Source organism: Gallus gallus, chromosome 7 (assembly GCF_016699485.2).
Source record: "Gallus gallus isolate bGalGal1 chromosome 7, bGalGal1.mat.broiler.GRCg7b, whole genome shotgun sequence".
Lineage (NCBI taxonomy): Eukaryota > Metazoa > Chordata > Aves > Galliformes > Phasianidae > Gallus > Gallus gallus.
In genome coordinates this window covers 2,734,639-2,757,749 of record NC_052538.1, presented here as the reverse complement: position 1 = coordinate 2,757,749, position 23,111 = coordinate 2,734,639, and the positions used below count along the sequence as shown (strand labels likewise).

Sequence of the window (23,111 nt, the reverse complement as noted above, 5' to 3'; positions counted from 1 at the left end):
GTCTGCTTTCTGTTTTTAACTCTTTGCTGTTTCATTGTTTAGTATATTATCAGCAAGAGCTTTTGCAATCACTCATGGCAAAGGCCATCCACCCAAAAGACATGAGATGTCCGGGTGTGTAAAAGATCTCAGTGTCACAGTGCAGTCTCGGTGTGTTGAAGCGGTGATTATGATTATCTCTGCACTGTGCTCAGTGGTGTCCAACACAGAAAGATGTTGGACAAGCAGCTAAGCAGCTCCCTCTGAAACATGATGCTGTTGACACAACCCCCCCTCAGTTTTTGCAGGAATCCTTCCTGAAGGACTCATTGCTCATAGAACGAGGTGCAAAGACCAGTTGACAAAATCTCACACAGGTCCACAAGGACCTGTGGGTCTGATGGGAAGATGAAAAGAGAAGATACAGGGATTTGCAAACTAAGAATCGTTGCAAAGGTAGAGAAGTGAGGGGTTGATATAATTCAGCCTAAAAAAAAAAAGACAGTCTTTACTCATCAGCAGGTTTTCATCGTACTGCTGTAGTACAGCTGCATCTATCTGCCCTACAACTTAAGTTGTTGAGGCTGAGACGAAGCAGCAGGCAGACACACATGATAAAACCGTCAGACATGCTACCTGGCCAGTGGTCTGGCTATGGAGATCAGCTACGACGACAGCAGGTGAGGACGTCAGCACGGGTTTACTTGGCGCTTCCTGCTTGCTGCTCTCCTGGGGGCTGCTGCGGCTGCAGCCCTGCTGCTGGGCAGCTGAAGATGGGGACTTGGCTGGGGATGGTGGTGTTGCCTCAGGCTGGGCTTCAGTGAAAGTCACCGAACGCTTCTGCTCTGCTGAGAGGTGCAAAGCCCAGAAAAATGAATATTAAGATACTGTAATTTGGGAAGGAAAACAGAACAAAAGCAGACTTCATCCCTAGCATTTTTTCAAGCAAGATAGGATTCCTGATTCATTCCATCTTTATAAGCTGCCTGAATGGCATCTAATCAAAAAGGCTTTTATTCGTAGGCTTCCTCTGAAGCCATAGCAAGAGTCATGGTTCTCCTGAAGATTACTGATCCTACCCGTCTTCGTCATGGCTTGATGAGATACTGCCACCCAGGGATCTTTCCACCCCTGAATTTAGCGTATTGGATTCTCATGTAAGGAAAAGGAAAACTAAGATGTAAATAATAGAAAGGGAGTTGCCCGAGGCTTTGCAGGAAATTTGAGAAAAGAAAGAGGGCAGCTGACTGCCTCTCATTCCTGCCACTGTCTGAGTCCACTACCTGGACTAAAACTCAACCGTGTAACTCATAGCCCTGCTCTCACCCTTCATTATTCCAGTAGAAGTTTTACGTTCCAAACATCTCCAGCAGCACTGTTAGCCCAGCAGTCCTGGCTGAGCAATTAGAAACCCAGGAAGTTCTCAAGAAACCTTTGCTCTTCCAGGTGCTTCCTCCAAAGTTAATTGCTCACTTCAGATGTGCAGAATGCAGCTACCTGCTCTGCTTGACAGTGCTGACTCGTATTCATTTTCATATACAGCCCTTAAAACCCTGAACTGCGAAGCTTTCAAACGGTGGGAAATTTCTTTCTTTCTTCCACTCACTAGCACCTTCAAAATAGGCACATCTGGAGGTTTTGGACAAGAAATGGAGGACAGCTGTACCCTAAATTCTCCACAGCTTTAAGAAACATCATCATTGCTTGTCCATGTCCAGCTTCACCTTGCTGGCCTTTGGAGAAACCATTCAGCCATTCCTGATAGGATATCCACTTGCTAGAGAAAAGAATAAACATGGTGATGCTTCACCATAGTAACATTTCCCAGCCCTTACCAACTGGGACTGAACATAAACTAGTTAACGATGGCACCTCTTATTTCCACAAAGCAGCTGAAAACAGCTTACATACCCTTCAAATATACAAACTTTTCTTTTGATCTAGAGCAACAACCAAGTATTTTCCATTTTAGAATACGAAGTGCTGGTTCTGAACATGCAGTGCTGCCCTACCACTTGGCTTTGGTTTTGGCTGGATGCTCCGCCGAGTGGTTGAAAGTCGAGCTCCGTGGCGGCTACGAGGTTCAGTCTGAGTTTTCTGACGTGACAGCAGTGGTCGCCGAAGCTGGATATTGGAAGAAAGAGCCATGTTAGGCTGACGTGTGTTCATATAACACACAACTTAACCCCTGCAGGAAGGGTACAGATACATATTTTAATGTCTCTATGGCTCAGACATCTATTAAAACTTCTGTGGTTTGTGTCTTTTCAGTTTCACTATCATATGCAATCAATGCACGCTGTGTGACATCATTTGAGTTTAAAAACCAACCAACCAACCAACAAAAGCAACAAAAACCTTCAGAGGAAAGATTCGGGGAGTTCAAAACTAAGTGCAACTTCTTTTGGAGGGTTGGTAAAGTCACACAGCTACAAACTTGCAGTACTTGCTGACTCAACTAGAGTGTCACAAATTATGTAAAAGGCACATGTCACATCCAGAAATCATTTCAGAACAGGTACAGACTAGAAAAAACAACCAAGGCCTGTTCACTCACCTGCCGTAGACCTCTCTTACGGCCCAGGGGTTGCTGCAGAAGGAGGTTCTGCTGCCCTGGCTCACTCTGCACACTTGCCACCCTGTTGGATATCGACAGCATTAGGTCAAGCACAGAAGCAACCTGTATAACTAGCAGGAGTCCTGGCAATTGTGACTAAAATAAATAGATAGATCAACCACTAATGGCACAGTCACTTCAAAGAGCACATACTGTCTTTGAAGGATGGTGGGAACGTGTCTGTTGGGTTGTGGCTTCCAAGGCTTAGGAGAGGGTGGGAGGTGGAGTCATGGCATTCAGGACTTGGCCACGCACAGGTAGCATCCAACTATAGACAACTGCAAATTTCAGTTTTCAGTCATTGATTGATGCATCCCACTGAGCAACACTCACTTCTCTGCATCCTTTGCTACATGGGCTTCATCAACAAAGGCAACAATATCAGCTTCCTAGCTCTAAAACCTTCTTGTTTGCTTTTCATTTTTTTCATGGACAATGTCGTAAAAGCTACTTTTTTTCCTCCCAGATGGACTCCACAGCCTCATCACAATTTTGTCATCTGGTTTTAATTTCAATTTAAGTCAACAAACAAAAAACAAACACAAAGTGACAAAGGATCTATTCACATAATGGATGCATGAGTTATGTGAACGAGGCCCCACACTCAACACTTGCAGCCTTGAGTCTCTGTGGCTAACAGATGAAAAATACAAGTGAACATAAAATTCATATATACATAAAAGCGCACATTTTTAGTATCTTGGCACAAAACAATCTTTAGCAATAAAACAGACTCGGCTACGTACCATCTCATTCTGCTGTTCAACTGATCATTAAATCTGCTTCCTATAAAAATACCACCCTCCCCTCATTTTTATCAAGTACTCTATTCCTCCCAACAGTTAAAAGTTGGTCATTTAGCAGGCAGCGGTCACAAAACATAATATCTGAATGAACTATGTCTGAGAGACACATGGTTACAATAGCAACTAACATTTAGATGGACTGCCTTTAAATCAGGCAGCTGCTTATTTGGGAGAGGCTGGAATCCACTGAGCCACACGTCCTATTTAAGCAACCTCCAGCTATAGCTGGTATGCACTGTAGAAGATTTGGTATTACAATCTGTTTTGCTTTTGGCCTGCCTTAACCTAAAGAAAAACAATGTTCTTTTCTTTAGATGTTTTCCTTGGGTCTCCCTGGTGGAGCTCAGTGCCACCAACAGAGTGAAGGTTTACTATCTGACCTAATGTGAGCAGAGAAAGAAGACAAACCTAAGGTTTGACGTGGTCAGACAAGACATGGAGGATGTCTGTGGGGAGGCTTAAGAAGTTCTGTCTCCTGAACAGCTCACTCCTCCCTTTGGCAGAAGTTTCTGCTCTTCCTAAAGTTTGGTAGAACAGAACACTGAGGTCCCAGACTGCTTCAGGTCAAAGTCTGTTCAACTGAGCTGAAAGTCCTCTTCCTTGCTCCCTTATCAGTTTAAACCGAAGCCAGACTTTGCACTAAACTGTATGTGTTTCCAAAAGCTTTGTGGTGAGACAGCTGGCAACTTCAGGAGAGGGACCCTACCTTCAGCCCCTGAAGCTGTTTCTCTTCTCATGGTCTGACCACAATGTCACAATCCTAGCCATGCCTGTGGCAATCTCACCACAGCTGTAGTGGTTTGGAAAAAAGGAAAAGCTTCTGCAAGCTCAAAGCCAGAACAAACAAAGATATATTTGAGTCCTTTTCTCCCTCAGACAGCTCCTCCAAATGAGATCACCAGCCTCTGGAACATATTTTCCAGCTTTTACGTAGGGTATTGACATGATTTACATACAAAGCATCCTAAACATCACACAAACACCCACATATGAACAAGCAGAGTCCTCAGTTACTTCCTGTGAGCAGGACTGCGTTCTTGTCCTTATTAACTCAAAGAGACTACGCTTAAGTGGGCCTTTTGATTTGTGCTCCAGACTATCAGAATTTACAGCTTATAGAAATTTCCTAATCTTCTGCTTCCGGAGTTACACAAAAACTTATTCTTCTGATTTTTAAGAAGTTTTAAGGGTAATTGCCAGTATGGGACTTAAATAAGAATTGGCTAGGGAAGGCCTCGAAAGAAGTTTTTTCTATTGCACCAGCTTCTGAGAACACTGCTAAAATGTCTGATGAAGGAGCAGCAGCTCTTAAGTTACACGAGTGAGGAGACATACCTGTCTGTAGCAGGAAGACTACAGTTTTATTCAGTACAAAACACTGTTTATAGTGGTGAGACAAACTCACTCCACATGCATCATGACACTACTTCGAAAAGGTCATTAGATAAAGAGAGCACGTGGACCACGTGAGGGCACAGAGGTTATACACGAAGAAAAAAAAATGATTCCCATGGAGTAATCTGTGCAGTGAAGACAGACAACAGAGAGGTGAGCAATAGAAAGGCCGGACCTCTTGTCTTCCTGCTAGAGTCTGCGATTTTCTGCCTGGCTAATATCATAAGTGAAATGAGTTTAGTGCTGGTAGATGTTTATTTCCAGTGCTGAATCATTACACTAATTGACATAATTCAGGATGATCTTACGAGCTGAAATGGCAGATAATTATTGCAGGCAAATGTTGAATCGGAGAGCAGCAGTTTTGCAGAGCTGCCTGCGCACAGCACAGTCCTGATGTGGCTCTGCCTTTTTGCCTTTTGTCCCCAAATTTTGAAGAAGGGAAGGAAAGGGAAGGGAAGGGAAGGGAAGGGAAGGGAAGGGAAGGGAAGGGAAGGGAAGGGAAGGGAAGGGAAGGGAAGGGAAGGGAAGGGAAGGGAAGGGAAGGGAAGGGAAGGGAAGGGAAGGGAAGGGAAGGGAAGGGAAGGGAAGGGAAGGGAAGGGAAGGGAAGGGAAGGGAGAGTCATAAAGGCCACAAATTTCAGATGAGCGGCTGAAATTTGGGATATAGCCTTTCACTTTGTGTGGGTCTGTTTTCACATCAAAGAAAGCTCTGCTGATCACTTTTCCATGAAAATGAGCGTGGCAGAGAGACTGTTGACTCTTCGTCAGCCTTCCCTCCTCTCCTGTCTCTCCTTGTTTAACAGATCTGACCAGGAGTACACTGTTTTTCTGGCAGCCTGTGGGACCCAATCTAAGAACTCTAAATCAAATGGCGTTTCAGCTGACAGTACCTTTCCCTCCTATGGCAACGTGATCAATAAGAAGGGTTTTGCTGCACAACATACATCAGATTTATTTGGGAATAAAAAAACAGAAAATTTTCCTGCCCGTCACAAAGATGCTCTGTCACTCCCTGAGTAACTCTGTCAGAGTTTTTATCCTCACAGTAATGTTACTTCCATTTCATAGTCATGGCAGAGACAGGTGAGCAGAAGATCAGACAAACCCAGCTTCATGGAAGCGTGTCGCCAGCACTGCAAGAAATGACAGCCAGTCACACAGTGGGGGGCTAAAACAAACTTTGTCATGCTGGTAATTATAACAAGTGATGTTCATAAATTACAAGAAACCATGCAGCCAAAAAGAAAAAAAAAAAGATAAAAGAGGAAAACAAAACAAAGGAAGCAAGGAGTTTAAAGGCCTGTTAAAAAGGTGTACATGCTTGCCAAGCCACTGCGGTAGGATGTACACACAATGATCCAAGACATCTGAGTGAGGAGGGTTAGTGGACAAAGACCAGTGGAAAATGTAGATAAACTGCAGCTCTTGTATTCCCAGACACGTCCTAGCCCTGCTGGTGTCAGATCTGCTCTGCTTGCTCTGACAGTATGAATTTGCTCTGATGTTCCCTGTCAGGTACCATGAAGCTAGGATAGGCATAACTATAAACATTAACAGACAATGCCTTTGTGCAATGGATTGCCATTACAGTGAGTTCTCATTCTTCTTCCTTTCCTGATTTGGGGGAAAATATGCTCTCCTCTGATTACAAACACAACAGCTCATGATGCTGGGCACAGATGTTCCTCAGCCCTGCAGCCCATGCTATCTGTTTGCTTCTGAGCACTTAAATGCTGCCCCCTTCCTGTCTTCCCTGCTATGCTGCATAGCTGGCTATACCTGTTACAGAACAAAGGGAAACAGACTTTATTCCTTCTTCTATTTGTCACTGTTTATTTAATTTATTTAAAACTCCTCCTTTCCAGAAGGGTCTAACATCATTTATTTCTTTGTGTCAGTTATGATTAAATTCAGGTCTTGAATTCAGAAGGCAATCCTCAACAGTTGTCACTGTGTTCCAATCAAAGTTATATGAGAAAAACTGAAGCCTGCTTTATTCAAAGCTGATGTTCCTAAATGTAAAAACACATTCATTCTATCCTGTGATCCCCATAGCACAATAATCTCCTACACTGTCTGCTTCATTACTTCTGTGCTTTAGAGGAGGAATCCAATTTGCAAATTTAACAGTGCATTTGAAATGACTTTTCTTGCTCACAGAAATGTAATCTAGCTTTTTCATATGAGCTTGCAGTATTTCTTTGTCCTCTTTCTTCCTAAGGTTTTGCAGCGCTGATGCCTGCTCCTTGAAATAAGTAATAAACCTCTACAGAAATGACTCCCAAACACATCTGTTAAGCTCTTTATCCAAGAAAAGCTCTGTACCACAGAGCAGGATGGAAGATACAGTGTCCTGGTCCCCAGCAAGAATTGGTGTGACAACTTACTAAGAACCTGCTGTACAGCTGATTATATTTCAGGGTTCAAAATAAATTACTGCATTTGAACTCATCTGTTGATTCAGTTGTCTCACGTTGCTCAGCCCGGTCACCAGTATTAGAAGTGACTCCCACTTAACAAGATAAAACCATTTCAAACTCAACGCCGATGTAGCCTGGGATCAGGTCATGATAGCTTTAACTCAGATATGGACCTTCTTTTCTCATCATCCTCAACTGGGGTGAGCTTTTGGTTCTACATCTGAGATAGCCCTTAGCTTCTTTGGTTGAATGACTTCGTTTTAAGCCCCAAAACTTGCTCAGATGAACACGCAATCAATTTTGCTGTAACATGGAAACAGATTACCACTTTCCTGCCTCTGCTGACAAGCTAATGTCTTTTCCTAATGCTGCTCCTACAGTGGCACCATTTAAAAGCCAATCTGCCAAAGCAGGATTCAAGTACACAAAGAACAGTGTGAGTCACAGGATGATCTTAGTGACGCAACCAATGATAAACTCTCCACTTGTCACCCGAGAAGAGCGAACAAATGAACAGAGCAGCCTGTCCCTGCCCCAAAAAGCAACTCCTGGCATGTAAAATCCAAGTAACAAAATAAAAACTGTTCACACAAATGCCTCTCAGTGCATCTACATCTTCAGCTGGTATGGCCAAGTAATGAAGTAGCGTGTTACCTACCCTGCAGCCAACGTAAGGGGTCTTGTTCTTCTGGAAAGAAAGAGAGATGCTCTTGGGCCTCATGAGAGCTCCCTGACCTTATGAGGACGGGCTGAGAGGTCTGAGCAGAGACTGTAAGGATGACTAGCAAGGCCAAGGTGGGTGTTAAAGGTGCAGACCTCCCTTCTAGGCTCACTCCTGATGCATTTGACAGGCACAGCCCTATCAGTGCTTGCACACAAACTCCCCTGTCCATAGGAAATGCTAAACAGCTTGGCCCAAACTCCAGCTCTGATTGGGCAATTTTACATATGAAATAATAGTATTTGCCTGCAAAGCTTTCTAAAACTGCCACTTGAGAAGTGCAAAAATAATGAGAATTACTGTAGAGCACCCACAGAGAACTACGTTCCACAGGAGTTACTGTAATTAGTTTTATTAGTGAATGTTAAAGAAAACAGCTTGATATTAGTATTAAATCTTTTGTGGTGACAGCATTGTGAGATGAACAGAAAAACAGATGTCTCTGTTTTATATAAGCCTCCAGACTAATACTTGTAACAGGCTACAGCTAATGCTTTGTGGATAATCTTTCTCATGCCTTCCACGCAATTGCTAAATAAGGGGAAACCCCCCATGCCAGCCAGACAGATCACTATTTCACTTGCTATTTCTCCTTCCCCTTAACTTCCTCAAAGTATTGGCAATCAAAGCTGAAAACTGAAGGTGATTTGCTACACCTTTGACTCGCAGGCCTGAATATCAATGAGCCACAAGAGACAGAGATGGAAGAGCAACAAAAGGTGAGGGGAAGAGACAAAGGTTGGAAACGGTCTGTTTCCCAGCACACACACTGACAGACAGGTAGTGTTAACACTGTACCTAGAGAGGCTGCCCTCAGTGGCCAGGCTCGGGGAGTCATCGAGGACATTAGGTTCACTGCAGGAGGGGCAGGGAGATTAAAAATTTAGGGAAAGAAAATGCAAAAAAAGCATGCGATTGTCTCTGTTTTCAAGGGAAAAAAAGATCAACGGAATAAAAAATAGAAAGGACGGTAACATTAATTGGTCTCGCACGCTCAGCAGCACATTTATGACTCAGAGGAGCTGAAAGAACATCTGATAACAGGAGCAGAGGGAGTTTACGCTACATGGAGACTTTTACATCTCGGGTGTGAATTGAGGAGCTGAGGGATTCAAAAGGATGTGCTTCCACTGGAAATAAGGGCAAGGAACTATCTTCAAAGCCATTTTTCTGTGGCATTTTCATTTATTTTAGTTCTATTTACTTCCAGCTTCATAGAAAGCTTTTTTTTTTCCCTCCTTCCCCACAAGCCAGTTCTTCTGGGTGAAAGGAGGGCTAATCTGTCTCCCAGGAGCTACAGACCACTCTCCTTCAGGTACAACTCTAAGGACAAACATCTGGAAAGCGAGATCTTGCAGTGCAATGAAACTGTAAGTAAACAGCTAGAGTGATCCTGGCAAACGAGTATGCAATCGCATTGCTTTTCTACCCTTCACCCATTCATGGACAAGCAGCCTTCTCTGCCCATCGGGAAAACATGAAAGAAAAAAAGCAGTCTGCTGGGTTACCAGCAGGAAAGCAATAATAATATTACTTAGCATTAATTAGTTTACATTTGCGGGGCAGTCTGAAAGCCCAGAGATCATCTCTAACTGAAAAGGGCATGATATTACAGGCTATGGCTGTACTTGTTTAGCTTGTACCATCCCTGTACAGATGAAAAATGATTCTCCTAGCATACCATGTACACCCAAAGGAGAGAGTAAAGCTCAGTTGTAACTGAAGTCATTTCTTTTTCCTCAGAATCACCATGACTTGGGATTGCACGAAGCAAACATTGCTGTCAGTCAGCTGTGACTCGTATGAAGTTTATGCGGTCAGGATTGTCATGAAGGATTGGGAACAATGCAGTCCTGCATGTTAATTTTTTTTAAGAAACAAAGGGCTTGAATCAATTGGGTTCAAAAGTCAAACAAGTTCCTGTAAGCCCGTTGTGAAAAGTCCCAGATAAAATCTGTGCAACTCCCCTCTTGTAAATCACCTCTCCTATCTCTGCTGGTATGTACCACAGCTGTTACTTTTCCTTCATGTATCAAGGTTATTTCTTTGCTTTTGCAAGACTGGGAGGGAACAATGTTATTTGATTTTTTAAGGCTGGTCAAGAGATAATGCAGAATTTACTGTTTAGAGGTTCAAAGGAAGTAGCATAAGTTAATCTATCCATTGAAAGATATATTTGGATAACTATGTCACGGAAAAAGAAAACAGTAAGTATTATTTACTCAGAACAAAATAATCACATTTAAATGCAAAACTTCTCTCAACGTTTACTACAGATGCACATTTCCCAATTTTCTCTCTTTCTCACCATTCCCTGTTAACCAGGAATAAGACATTCAAGGGTACCCTCATCAGCGAGAACACTTCTGGTTTTAAACAGTGTTAAATCTCATCTTTGAGCTTGACATTCAGTGTCTGAGATGAACTAGTTACTGTCCTACAAAGGATAACGTCTGGATGGAAGAAAACAGAGTAAGTAAAACAGGCTACCTCTGCTCCTTGTCCAGCCCTGGGGATTCCTCCCCACTACCAATACAGATTGTGTACAGTCCCGTGGTTCAGTGCAGAACCCAGGAATCACATCATCTCTTTTTGCTATCCACTGTAGTAGCAGAGGGAAATAACTGCTGGAAATTACCAAAGCTGTTTATGTGGAAGGTTTCTAGACATGACAGCTTGTTCTTCTGCAACTTATACAACACAAATCATCCTGGATAATCATTATTTCCAAACCAGCATCCTTGGTCCAACACTATTTTCAGGATGCATCACTATGCGGGTGATGATTCTCCTGCCTTACATCCATGAATTACACATAATATGCCTGCACCATTTCTGCTCTCATGAATATAATGGGAAAGGTGAAAAGCTCACGTTGTTACCTTTGGCTGGGCAACATGCCCACCTCAGCCTGAGGTGCAGACATGCTGGAGAGATGGCTGGAGAACCGCCTCCTCCCAATGGCACCCATAAGGTATGCTTCTTGTTCACTTACCACACTGGGCATGCTCAAGGAGTCATCTAGAAAGAAAGATAAAAAAAAAAAAAAGGAAAAAAGAACAGGAAAGGAAAGAAAACAACTCCCCCAAACACTACCTCTACATTTACATTGGTCAAATGAGAATAGGATGCCAGTGGTATACCCAGCACTTACTCACCAAGTTCCCAAGTCTGCAATTTTGAATACTTCCATTGGATTTTACAATCACGGTTCAGAAAGACATAGGCATAAAACCCGGCAGGATGAGGAACACAGTGTACGTGGGGCAGGGATTTATGTCTGCCTTCAGCTTATACAGCTTTCAGCACAATGTGTTTCGACAATTCTGTTTCCTTAAAGCTTAATCCTGTGATTAATAAATTGTTCACTCAGTTTTTGCCATTAATGTTGTAACTGGCCATGTTACAGCATGAGTAAATGGCTGCTACCAGTATAGCAAAACACTGTTATAAAAGATAAAACATGTAACAAAGCAAAATGCAGCCTTTAACACCCCTTGGGACATGCATTTCAAATGTCACCAAAAAATTGGATGAATTGACTCAAGCACATCATACTGCAGCTGAGCTATGCAGACAGTTGGATTCTGTTCAGGGCTGCTTGAGATTTTCAGTGCTGTTTCAAATTACATAAAGTATCTGGAAAGAATTGACTCTACTGTGGTTTTAACCACAACAAACTTCTGATTATAAATAAACAAAACGCAGGGGAGGTTTGGTGTCATTTCCCCTTTTCTTTTTGACCTTGTCCGATTTTGATTTACTGAAATATTTTATGGCAGCATTAAACCAAAGCAGGGCTGAGGTAACAGCACCACAAGCAAACAGGAAGATAGTGCTCCTCATTCCACATAGCAGCTCATAACTATTCTGAGGCTGAAAACAGTGTTTGTCACAGTGTGTAATAGAGCAATGTATGGGCAACACAGTGGTATCCACACAGGTGGATTGTGCAATGGTTAGTAATGAGCCCAGCTAAAATAACACTGGGCTGAGCCTGAGAAGTTCCAAGCTAAGTACTCTTTCTCCAAAGGCAATTCTGCCATAACTGCACTGGCCCTTTCTTTTCTTTTTCTTTTTCTTTTTTTTTTCTTTTTTTTTTTTTTTCTTTTGAGCCACTGTTTTTCCCTTTTGCTTAATGTCTTTTGGGAAAAGTCAGCAGTCCTCAAATACAAAAGCAAAGTGCTTGAGTTTCACAGCATTATGGCAACCAAACGCTGTAGCGCCAGAAGACAACATCCCTGCTAAAGAAGGGGAAGCTCAAGCCTGACAACATAGAAGCAGATTTTTCTACCCTGGTTTTCAGTCATGGACAACTCAGAAGCAGATGGACAGCTCAGAGAAGCAGAGAGAAGGAAAAATTCCAAGAATAACATGAAACTCAGCTGAAATGACAAAGCAACACTGAGGTCATTGCAAATCACTCCCCAAAAGATTCACCATTCCATTCCTTTTAAACAGACACCAGAAAGCCTGGCAGCCCCAGAACCTGCCAGCTGCCCAAAAGAGAGATATCAGGCTTTTGTTGTCATAAGGTTTAACACTTCATTTCCTCTTTGTGAATCGAGTGACACAAGCACACAAACATTCTACCCTGCAGAGCCACAGCTGGATCCCATGCAGCACAAGGACAACATATCCCACGTCAGAGCATCCGGATACAAGTGATGAGCCGGAAGTACTCAGCAACAGGATTCTAACTACACAGCCAGCCACCACCCCCACCTCCTGTCAGATGAAGGTCAAAGAGAGGTCTGATTGCTAAATGTCTTATCAGCAACGTGGGGACTGCACGTCAGCCTACGTCTCAGACACTAAAAGCCTGCCTGTGCCTTTTTCTCTACACAGAGCTCAGGAGGAAATGTGGAGGTACAGAATGACCCAACCTCTAACATCATGCATGACGTAGCAACCACAAGTTTCTTAGCCTTGTACACCTGCATGTTTTTTGTTCACACTGGGACAACTGTCTTCCCCTCCCATCTGCATTCTGGAGTATCCAAGAAACACTTTCAGTGTTGAGAGCTTTGCTCCAATCAGTAGCCACATACTTTCTTCATCCTCCTCATCTGTACGGCTCAGTGTGTCCTGAGAGGCCTGCTGGGAAGGCTCGCTGTCCTGCTCCCAGACTGTGCCAGTGCCGGTGTTGGAACGGGACATGGTGGCCAGACTCAGGCGGTAAGCAGAGGTGGAGGTGCCCACGGTGCTCACAGACGTCTTCCCTTGGTAAGCTGCAAAAGTGAGAAAACCAAACCCCTGTCAGAGATGGGACTGGAAATCAATAAACAACCGTGGATTCATGTTACATCGGGCACCTGGCTCTGCTCCCACCAGTGTAACAGTGGCTGGGCAGAGGTAAAGCAGACACAGCTGCCCTGGCTCACCTACTTTCTCCCAGATCTCTACTATGGTGTATTTGTTTTTCTCTTATGCAGTTTGTTTTTCTCCTTCAACCTTACTGACATATTTTCTGGATCAGCTTCAACATTTAGAAACAAGGAAGATTACTACTGAGGAAAAAAAGCTGGACACATTTTCATTTAAATTTCTTTTCCTTTCTTTAGAACAAAGCACGTAAAATCTCTTGCTGTCTGTAAGCAGTGGCTGCCATCTCGCGGCAGAAAGGGTGACTGTTACAGAAACGTCCCCTCGTGGAAGTGATGGAGAGATGTGTCGTTATGCTGTGAACTCACAGCTAACACTAGAGAAAATCAAAGCAAGATGAAGAGGAGAGCAGAGGAGACAGAACTGCTGCTGAACAATGGATAGATGTTTCTACATGAGCTGCTCCAGATGTATAGAGATAAAAATGAGGGCTTGCTGTGTTGTGTGATAGGGCTGTGCAGGCCAGCTTTGATGGAGAGGCACCTGCTGAGAAACAGTCTTACTGGAAAACAATGGGCACAAAGTGCCTTTCACAGATGCCATGCACTTTGGGTGGCTGTCCAATGGCAAGGCTGGGCTGGGCATGGGGCCTAATTGAGGGACAAGCTGTAAGGGTGCGAGTGAATTATCTCACCCTCCTTCCAGACAGTGGGCAGATCTGCCACAAGTTAATTTTTGGGTGAACCACCTGGATAGATTGGGCTGATAGCCCCTTGGCTCTCCTCTCCTTACCAGATCCACTGTGCACTGCCTCCTTCAGGATCTTCAGCTCGTTATTGAATTCTGCAATGAGGGAGCTCTTGCAGAGAGGGCGTGGGATGAACCGTCTCTCCAGCTGGTCAGCAATGTGCTGTCGCGCAGTCAGCTCCTCGTGGTTCTCAGCTGGCTGGGCCAGCAGCTAGGGCATGAACAACATGGGGACATATTAGCATTGGAGGGGAATGATGCCCAGGGAACTGGGACTGGTCTTCATACCAGCCTAAGCCTGCAGCCAGCAGACTGTCCTTTGCTGGCACGAGCTTTTGACTGCAGCTATGAGAAGTTTCCACCTGTCTTTCAGGGACAACCTTGTATTTGACTGAACAGACAAAATCTCACGTAATATTGGTACATGGAGATCAGGGCTTCCTTATGATGAGCTCTACCCTCAGATTTCACACAGCTACAGCCTCCAATATGATTTATTCTGTCCAAATGGTGAGATACAGAAGGCTAAATAAGGTGAGTGCCATGTGCCAGTCTACCTGGTAAGCGGAGAAGAGTTGTGATTAGCTTAAGCCCTGGCTGCCTCAGCCAGTCTCTTCTTTCACATGAGCCCCATCAAAACCATCACCCAAGAGATGCAAAGCAGAATGGTGCTTCCTGGCTGTTAGCTGCATTGCCCAGCTCTTTTCAGAAGAGCATTTTCAGAAAATTTCTGCCAACCGTGCCTGGGCTCAGCATCCATGCTACTTTTGAGTGTCTGTCACAAAACTACGTCTACATAAAAACCCTCCTGGTCAAGCCCAGTAGTACTAAGTCTAGCTGTCCTCTCTGTGGCTTCTTGGATCAGAGCTCCAATATGGTTGGCATACTCCTTGTTGTTGTCTAGCTAAAAGCTTTGTGATTTAGTTTCAAATGATTCACGTGCTTACTAACACATCTATACTTCTGAAAAGTCACTCCCTATACATGAACATCCAATTCTCCCCGGCACGCTGTTACCTCAGTTCTCAGCAGGGTAATAAAGGATATCTTGCCTTCAGGGAGTGATCTAGCAGGAGCAAAGCAACTGTTACCTTGCACTGGATGAAGGGCCGAAGGAGCACAAAGATAGGGATCCGTGTTCGCACGATAAAGTCGAGGAAGTCCCACAGGGCCAGCCCTCCCACCTTCCGCAGCGCCATCTCTTTGACTTGCAGGCTCAGCCAGTACCACTGGCTGTCCAGTTGACGTTCAAAGCAAACAAGGATCACCTTCAAGGCTACAGGAGAACACACAACAGCAAAGGGCAATCAGAGATGTTATCAGTGTCCTTTACAATTACTGAGGGAGAAGAGGGGAAGGCCACAACGGGCACAAACCAACACAAGCATGCATGCATGCACATGCACATGCACACCTACACACCTTAGAGTCACAAGTGTCTTTTCTGTCTGCAAACACTTCAGGGAAGCAGGGCAACTTTGTAAGAATAAAAGGCCTTCAGATCAGGACTGGAAGGGCCACTTCCAGTTTTACCAACAGGAAATTTTCCTACTTCACACCCAAGTTCCCCTGTTTTCTCGCTCCAACCTTCTCTCTCCCTCCCTGCAGAGTTCTTCTAATGTAATTAGTTTATCTTCCTGGAATCCAGGTATTGTGAAAGCAACTCAGGAAGGGAACACAGCCTTGGCTGATCAGACAACCTCAAAAATCTCCGTCAGGCACAGCCATGTGAAGGGCCACCCTCAGAGCACAATAACCTCCAGGTTATTTACAGGGTAATGAAAAGAATATTTCTAGCAGTGCAGCTGTTTGAGCCACAGCCAGACTATAATCTAAACAACAACAAAAAAAGTTTGGTAAGCCAAGGGCCATAATTCACAAGAGCACTGCATTACAAATAGGGGACGAAGAGAAGAGATGAGGCTCAGAACAATATTCTATATTCAAGTGGACTGTGACCAACAGCTCACAGAAGAGACAAGGAATCTACCCCTTGGAACAAAGAGCAGGCCTGGGAATTGTTGGGGGAATGGCTAACTGCTCTATCTGTCTTGATGGGGTGGCCAAGACATTGCTACCATCACACATCTGTATGCATGTTTTTTGGGACAGGGAGCTAAATCACTGATAAATTGCCAGTTTTTCATCAGTGGCACCCCATACCTCAGATACAGGCTAACAGAGACCTGAGTATGCCTTTGGGTAAGAGCTCTCACAGAGCCAGACACTGTAGCTGTGCGGAAGGAGGGCTCCCCATATAGCTCTGATAACCTGCACTGCTTCTGGAGCTCTATTTCAATTATTTTCCCTTTCCTTTCACCTGAGGGTCACATGTGAGGAAAACATAGTACTCGCTTGCAGCAGCATACAGTGAGCAGGGGGAATATCAGTCAATAAGGACTGTGTGCACAGGGCCAGCAGGCAAGGCAGACTGATCACATTTTACCCCAGCTAACCACAGGCCAGTGAAACTGTGACACGAGGGGGTGGTAGGCAGGCTGACTTGCCTTTTGTGACTATATCCTGGCAGTATGAAAACTGGGTGGCATCTATCTGTGCTGCAGTCTCCTCCATCTGCAGTGCAGACACCGCTCACGTTGCAATACTTCCCAGAGTTACTCCTGGCTTCCTGCACTGGCATGGACCCCTATTTCAGGGCAAGATCTAAGGCAGCTCTAAGAGCTCAATTAGCTTCTGCCTGAGATGGTTTTCTTTAGTGCTATCTACAGTTTTAAATGCTCCATTTTATCTCTGTCTCTTCTCAGCTGTGAGCAGAAGCCATCACTCACCCAGGTAGGCAGCCTGGCTGGTGGACTCTGCGAGCCCTTCCCGCCGCAGGTCCTTCCCCGCATCCCCCGGGGTGGAACAGTGGGCAGGGGAGCTCTCCAGCATAAAGTTCTTGCTGCGGGACGTGCTGATGATGCGAGGTGGCAGAAGGATATTGATAACAGTCTGGAGCAGCAGCAGGACCTCAGGCTGCTCCAGCCAGGGGCTGTCTGAGATGCATTGGGAGGGGAAAGAGAGAGAGAGAGAAAGATCAGGCTACATCTCATGAAAGATACCCAAAGATCTAGACCCTGTTCCGTTCCAAATGTGAGGCAATCTCAATTGTCCCCTAAGCCACAACTCCGTCCCCCACACCTTGTTATGCTGTTTCTCCTCCTGCAAGCAAAGGCAAAGTTTATTTAACACCAACACAAATACACACAAACACAGAGCTACACAACACAACACAACTAAATGTCCCATTCAGTGGTCTGATGATCTCATTTTCTTTTTTCATCTCCCCCTTCCCCTTCTTCTTTGCTTTTCTTTGGGGATTTACCAGTGATCACCCTCTATAGATGAAAGCAAGGAGCAGGACTCGTGCCAGACAAGTGGCATGGACTGGGCAGACAGCAATCCACAGGGGCATGCAATTTCTGTGACCTCTGCTCCCCTCTGGCTTTTGCTACAACAGTTTTGTCTTGCCTTGCACTCCGGTTTCAAAAAGGGAGCATGTCTGTGAAAGACCTGACCCAAAAACCACGGCACAGCTGAAACAAAGAGGAGAAACAACTTCCCCCAGTGGAACTCTTTCCAGTCTCAGACCCAAAGGGCACTTAGCTGACACACTGTAAGTGACAGAAAAAAAAGAAAAGAAAAAAAAAGAAAACAAATCAAGAAGTTTAAAAAAAAAAGAAAAAGGAAAAAAATCAACAGAGAGCAGGGAAAGTGCAAACATCAGTTGTCAGAAAAGGGGAGAAAAACTCCTTTTGTTAAATTAGTCAGACCTTTGCTTCCAGATCCTACTGTGAGCACAAATGGAATCAGTAGGTTTAAAAGCATTCCTTCCCTTCTTTCCTGATTGGTGAATGGGGAGACGACATGGCTTAGGGGGAAATCTTCTTTCAAAGCCTGTGCAGTAATAATAAGAAAGGATTAAACGATTTCATCAGCAGATAACTCACACAAGTTACTGTAGGGAATGGCCGTCCCCCAGGCTCCCTGTTTACACAGCACAACACAGGCTCTGATGACCTGAATGCAATAGAAGCCCTGACACCACTTAGAAGTAAAAGGATTTCACAGAATAACCTAAGTGTCACCTGCTATTGTCATAACCAAGAGGTAAGAAGCTCAGATTCCTTACCCACAGACATTAACAATATCAGAGGTATACCACATGAGTTGGCTGAGTGTTAGTCCCAAACTCTGTACTGCTGCAAATGGGACCAGAATTTGACCCTGATTACAGGGAATAATAATAAAAAAAAAATGAACAGAGGAAACAGTAAAAATGATACTATCTAAATATTCTGCTTTTTGAACATGGAGGTTATTCCCAAACACATTGTTTGGTCTGCCACACTATGTGCTGCTCTACCACCTCTCCTAACATAAAGAATGAACTCCTGAAAAATAAACAAAATGCACATTTACTGAAGCCTGAAATGAAAGATCTTTCGTATTCTTTAGAGGAGGTAACACAAATGACTGCTAGCAGAACCTCTGCTCATTTACATTTACAACTTCCCAGTTGCTATAGTCCTAGCTGTGAAGTGCAACTGAACATTGCAACCCCTCAAATTTATAGGTATGGGCTGAGAAATTCCAGACAACGCTTTTTGGTGGGATGTGAAGTACTTCTGTTCCACATCCTACTGGAAGTATTAGGAATACAGCTTCTCCTGTGTTTTCCTGATGTTTGGTTTTCATTCTACTTAAAACCCACGAAAAGAAGGAGTGAACAGGGAGGAGAAGATAATAAAAATGAAAACTCCCAATAAGGTTTCAAAATGACTATTTTAGTATCTGTTTTCAAAAAAAGATAAAAGATTTCAGAGAAGGTGAGGGTGGCCCTTTATTGCTTCTGATTAATGAACCGTTACCTCAGAGCTGGAAGAAATCTGTGCTCTTTGTGAGCTGGTATCAAAAAGTCCTTCTGTGCCTCGTGCTCTGAGAGACAGCACTATGTTTTCATCCCTCTAACCCTTCCCAAGCAGCTCCACTTCTCAGAAATAGCTGCTGAAGTACCCAACTGGATGTGTCAATGCATATTTAAAAATGCAAGTTGGAGCTAAATTATGAAAAATTTGACTCTTCATTCTGTTGCTGCTTCTGTCTTCACTCTATCTGATCTCATGCCAGTGAGGAGGGAGAAAGAGATATGAGGGCAGAAAGATTCTGTAATAGTTGTGGCACTGTCATGAGAAGGGAATAGCGATGAATTTCTTCCAAAGTACAGGATGGGTTTGTTATTCTGTACAAGGATGTTATTGAGTCAGCAGCTGAAAAGCCTAATTTGCCCTGCCTCTTTGAGCTGGCACACTGCGACCAGCTCTTACCTCTCGGTTACGCACATGCACCCAACAAGAAAGGAGATTGGGTTGCATGGACGTGACCCAGGCACATCCCTCCATGGCAGAAGATTTATGCTAGCTTCTTAGATACTGCAGAGAATCCTAATATGCTCGTCAGAGCCTTAAACAGCATCAATCAGCCGAACTCCCTGGACGTGAATTGGCAGTGTTAAGCTGATGGATGCTTGCTGTGGAGCTGGCCCCAGCAGGTCAATTCTGAGCTCAGTTCAAATCATCAAAAGGATGGGAGAATCTACATGTTGCTTCTCTTTGATTTTTGGTGTATGTTCCACAGTTTTTGCCCAGCTTTTGCAGAAACAAAACAGAGCACCGATGAGTTGGTGTCTCGACCAGAAGCTAAAACATGCCTAGCCACAGGCCAGGGCAGACACACCTGTATCTGCAATGCTACAAGCCGGACAACAGCTGTGCTGAAGGGCAGAGGTGGCGAGAGATAAGGGCTGAGATGAAGAAGGGGTAATCCGTCAGCCACACTGGAGGGTCCTACCACTCCCATCACCTGCAATACAAACAGAGCACATCACCACAACTGACTGCTTACAGTTTAATCCATGCCATATCCTCCAACATCAGTGAAATGGAGGGGCCTTCCATTTGAGCACTGGGTCGGGGTGGCTCTAGAAGAACCAGCCCTCCACAGTGGTCCTTGTGGGAGATGGGGCCAGTGAAGAGGAGTTCTAGCAGGGAAAGGAAGGGGGAAAGAGGGAACCAGCAAGGGTGGGAGGGGTGCACAGGTAGCTTGGTACATTTACAAATGTACCCAGTACCAGCCCTGAATGACCAGCACTGGACTGGTGGAACAGTTTGAGTTGGAGGATACGTCATGTAACGACTGTAACAAATGAAATATGTCATGAAAGCAAAAAGTCTTTATTGAAACTGGGTATTTTTCCCTTCTCTTGCTGATCTACTGGAAAAATAATGTCCTAAGTCTGACCCAAGCCAGGTTTTGTACAATGTTCAGATTCCCCTCAAACACACTCTACTCTTACGGATTCTAAGTATGATTCATCTCACCTGATCCAAGACTTCTAATATTGTCACCTGCACGTGACTTGGTTGCCTGCAACCCCATGAAATATCAGCACAAGTAAACAACAGTACAAGGGGAGAGGTATTTGAACTGTTTTGGATGTTTTCTTCATAAAAATTAAATCGCAGGTCTGCATCTGCCTGCTTCTCTCCATGACTAGATAAATCTAGATGACAGAAACAGGCAGAAGCCACTTTTCCAAATTTGGCTTAGGGAGAAAGGTAGTAACCAGCTTTCTCTCAGAAAACCAAAGGACAATTTAGAATGGGAAGAGGTAGAGCCCCTTCTTTTTGTCACTATGGATTATCATTTAGCTATTACCCCATCTTCCCAGCTAATATCTTTTTGGCTTAGTGATGTAATTGGTCAACACATGAATACTAGTATGCAGTCAGGGGTGCTCCCATAGCAGCCATAGCTCTGACAGCTAATGCTAAGATCCTCTTAATGTGAAGAATACATCTTTTCCTGGTACCTCTCTCTGACATTCCCAGCCAGCTGAATGTAAGCTCTATGACTGCACTCTGGAACTGCACATCTTTCTGCTTTTTTTAGAGCACTGGCTCATTCCTAATGCAGGCTCTTTAGAGAGCTTGCTGTTGTGATTCACTCCATATTGTCTGCTTGTCAAACTACTAGTCCGTTCTAAACTTGTATTCTAGCTAACTCTGTAGCAGCTTCCCTGTGAAACCACTCCAATTAGCCTGAGCATCCAGATTTGCAGTGCCTCTGAGTAGCCACTTGTGTGCGAACAAGGAGGAAGTCTCATGGACTCTGACAGCTTGGACTTCCATGTCCTTGCAGTTAGGAATGCAGCAGAGGCTTGAAGGACAGGAGCCTTTGTATAATGCCGATACTGCATTTTAACTAGTGATAACTGTTCTTAAAGCTCCTCAGAGAGGTTTTCTGATACTGCTAGATAAAGTTCCAACATCTGCATTCTAAGAAGAAAATGTTATTAAACACAATAACAGTGACAATACTAGAGCCACCTTTCCCCCTTTATCTGTATTTTTTCCATGACCACACAGGCACTGTCTTTATCACCTCTCTGTTGTAACACACTTACGAGCAAAATGTCTACTGAGAGTAGGATCTGAACATTGTACCATGCAAAACCTGTACTAGATCAAGCCAGGGACATTGCAAATAGTGGAGTGAATCCACCCATGTAAACCCTTCTAACTAGCCAGACACCTGACGGCCTCTGACAGAGCCATCAGGGTCCTTCCCCACTGGAGACAGTAGGTATGTCCAGTATCAGCCCCTCCCCACCTCTACCAGGTGTGTGCAGTCTCCACCACCCCACTCTCCAACTTGCAGCCCTCAACTCTCAGCTCAATATGGCAAAGGTGGATCTTCAAAGTGGTGCGTGGGAAGCAACGGAAAGAAATCACTTGACCACTGCTACTGGCCACTGTATCTCCCCATGCACCACTTCAAAAATGAACCTTGCTATCTCTAGTGTCACTTGCGAAGTCCCCTTGCAAGGGGTGAGGGGGACAGGTAAAATGACAGGAATGGGAATGAACTGTCATCTTCGGGGCAGAGAAGTCAACAGCAGACTGAGGTTTAGCAAAGGTTCACAGGGTTGCCGCTTGGCTACTCACCAGATTGACACACACATTGATCAGAGACCTAAGGTGAGGCAGGAAGGATATGATTGGCTGCCTCTGAAGTGTCAAACAAACCCCTTCAATCAAATTGCTGGCAGGCTCCCACTCAACCTGGCGCCTGCAATACAACAGTAGGTGCTGTTAGCCGCTGGCCTCCTGCCCCCCACCGGACACTTGCAAACATGGCGACCGACACACAGTGACGCCCACAGAGGAAACGTTTCAGACAGCAACGATGCCCAAGATGAGCACAAAGTGCACGACAGAGAGAAGGTTTTATCCACGCAGCTCAGGAAAGCACAGAGCACAGTGAGTGTCTGAGAGACCAAAATGTAGCAGAGATGTCTGCATTAATGACAGAAAAAACCCTGACAACAACGGTAGATAGGCTGTGATTCACTTCTCCCTGTGGTGGGGGATGAAAGAGATTCAGCAGACAGCTGTCTCAGGTGTGCCTGTGTGTGGGAAGACTTCTGCTGGGCCATGGTCCCAATTGAGAGTGACTCCTCCATCTCTTCTGGCTTTTGGATGGTCAATAAACCTCGTCAGCTGTGAGTGTCCTCTGTAAACTACTATGCCATCCAGTCTGAGAGAGTCACGCTGACTCTCTGAACTTAAGTTGCTCAGGAGTACAGACTTCACCTTCCTCACCCCATGTAGGACAACTTATCAGCACCAAAATCCTTCATTTCAGAAGTCCTCCTTCCCTGATGCTTTGATTTTTTTTCTCACCGAAATAGCTTGTAGGACTCATGACAGATTCTGAATGGAAGTCCCTCCTAACCATAAGCAGATACATCAGAAATAACAACAAAGTGGTTCCCACCTTTCATCTCAGGGCTGGAATCTTCAGAGGTGGTGTAGTTCTGAAGCCAGTCTCTAACTGCGTACTTACCAAGATGGAAGGACAAGGCTTGAATAACTTGTTTGCTCAAGAATAAGCAATACCCTAGTCAAGTTTGCTCAGAAGACTTCCTAGAGATGAAAGGAAGATGAAGTGTTTGCTGTCTAAATTCTAAAGTATGCAAACATACACCTCATTTTTCAGCATCTACTGTTCCTAAACCGACTCCAGAATAGTAGTTT

General features: G+C 44.5%; 1 protein-coding gene across 18 annotated transcripts in view; it reads right to left on the bottom strand.

The window, feature by feature from the left end:
• Positions 1-23,111, bottom strand: part of UNC80 (unc-80 homolog, NALCN activator) — a 121,114-nt gene that overhangs the window by 3,171 nt on the left and 94,832 nt on the right. For 14 of the 18 annotated variants that reach the window (XR_003076286.3, XR_003076288.3, XM_025152710.3 and 11 more), the window contains 12 exons: positions 22,020-22,143; positions 19,750-19,875; positions 17,787-17,910; positions 16,803-17,009; positions 15,105-15,289; positions 14,059-14,224; positions 12,993-13,172; positions 10,824-10,962; positions 8,740-8,796; positions 2,537-2,618; positions 1,992-2,103; positions 616-827 (listed from right to left, as the gene is read on the bottom strand). Coding sequence is in view for 16 of the 18 variants with exons in the window: in XM_025152710.3 (XP_025008478.2) it covers positions 616-827; positions 1,992-2,103; positions 2,537-2,618; positions 8,740-8,796; positions 10,824-10,962; positions 12,993-13,172; positions 14,059-14,224; positions 15,105-15,289; positions 16,803-17,009; positions 17,787-17,910; positions 19,750-19,875; positions 22,020-22,143 (1,714 nt within the window). In the remaining 2 variants the exon portion in view is untranslated. The remainder of the gene's footprint in view (positions 1-615; positions 828-1,991; positions 2,104-2,536; positions 2,619-8,739; positions 8,797-10,823; positions 10,963-12,992; positions 13,173-14,058; positions 14,225-15,104; positions 15,290-16,802; positions 17,010-17,786; positions 17,911-19,749; positions 19,876-22,019; positions 22,144-23,111) is intronic. The other 4 variants (XM_025152716.3, XM_015289307.4, XM_025152712.3 and 1 more) reach the window with 3 other exon arrangements.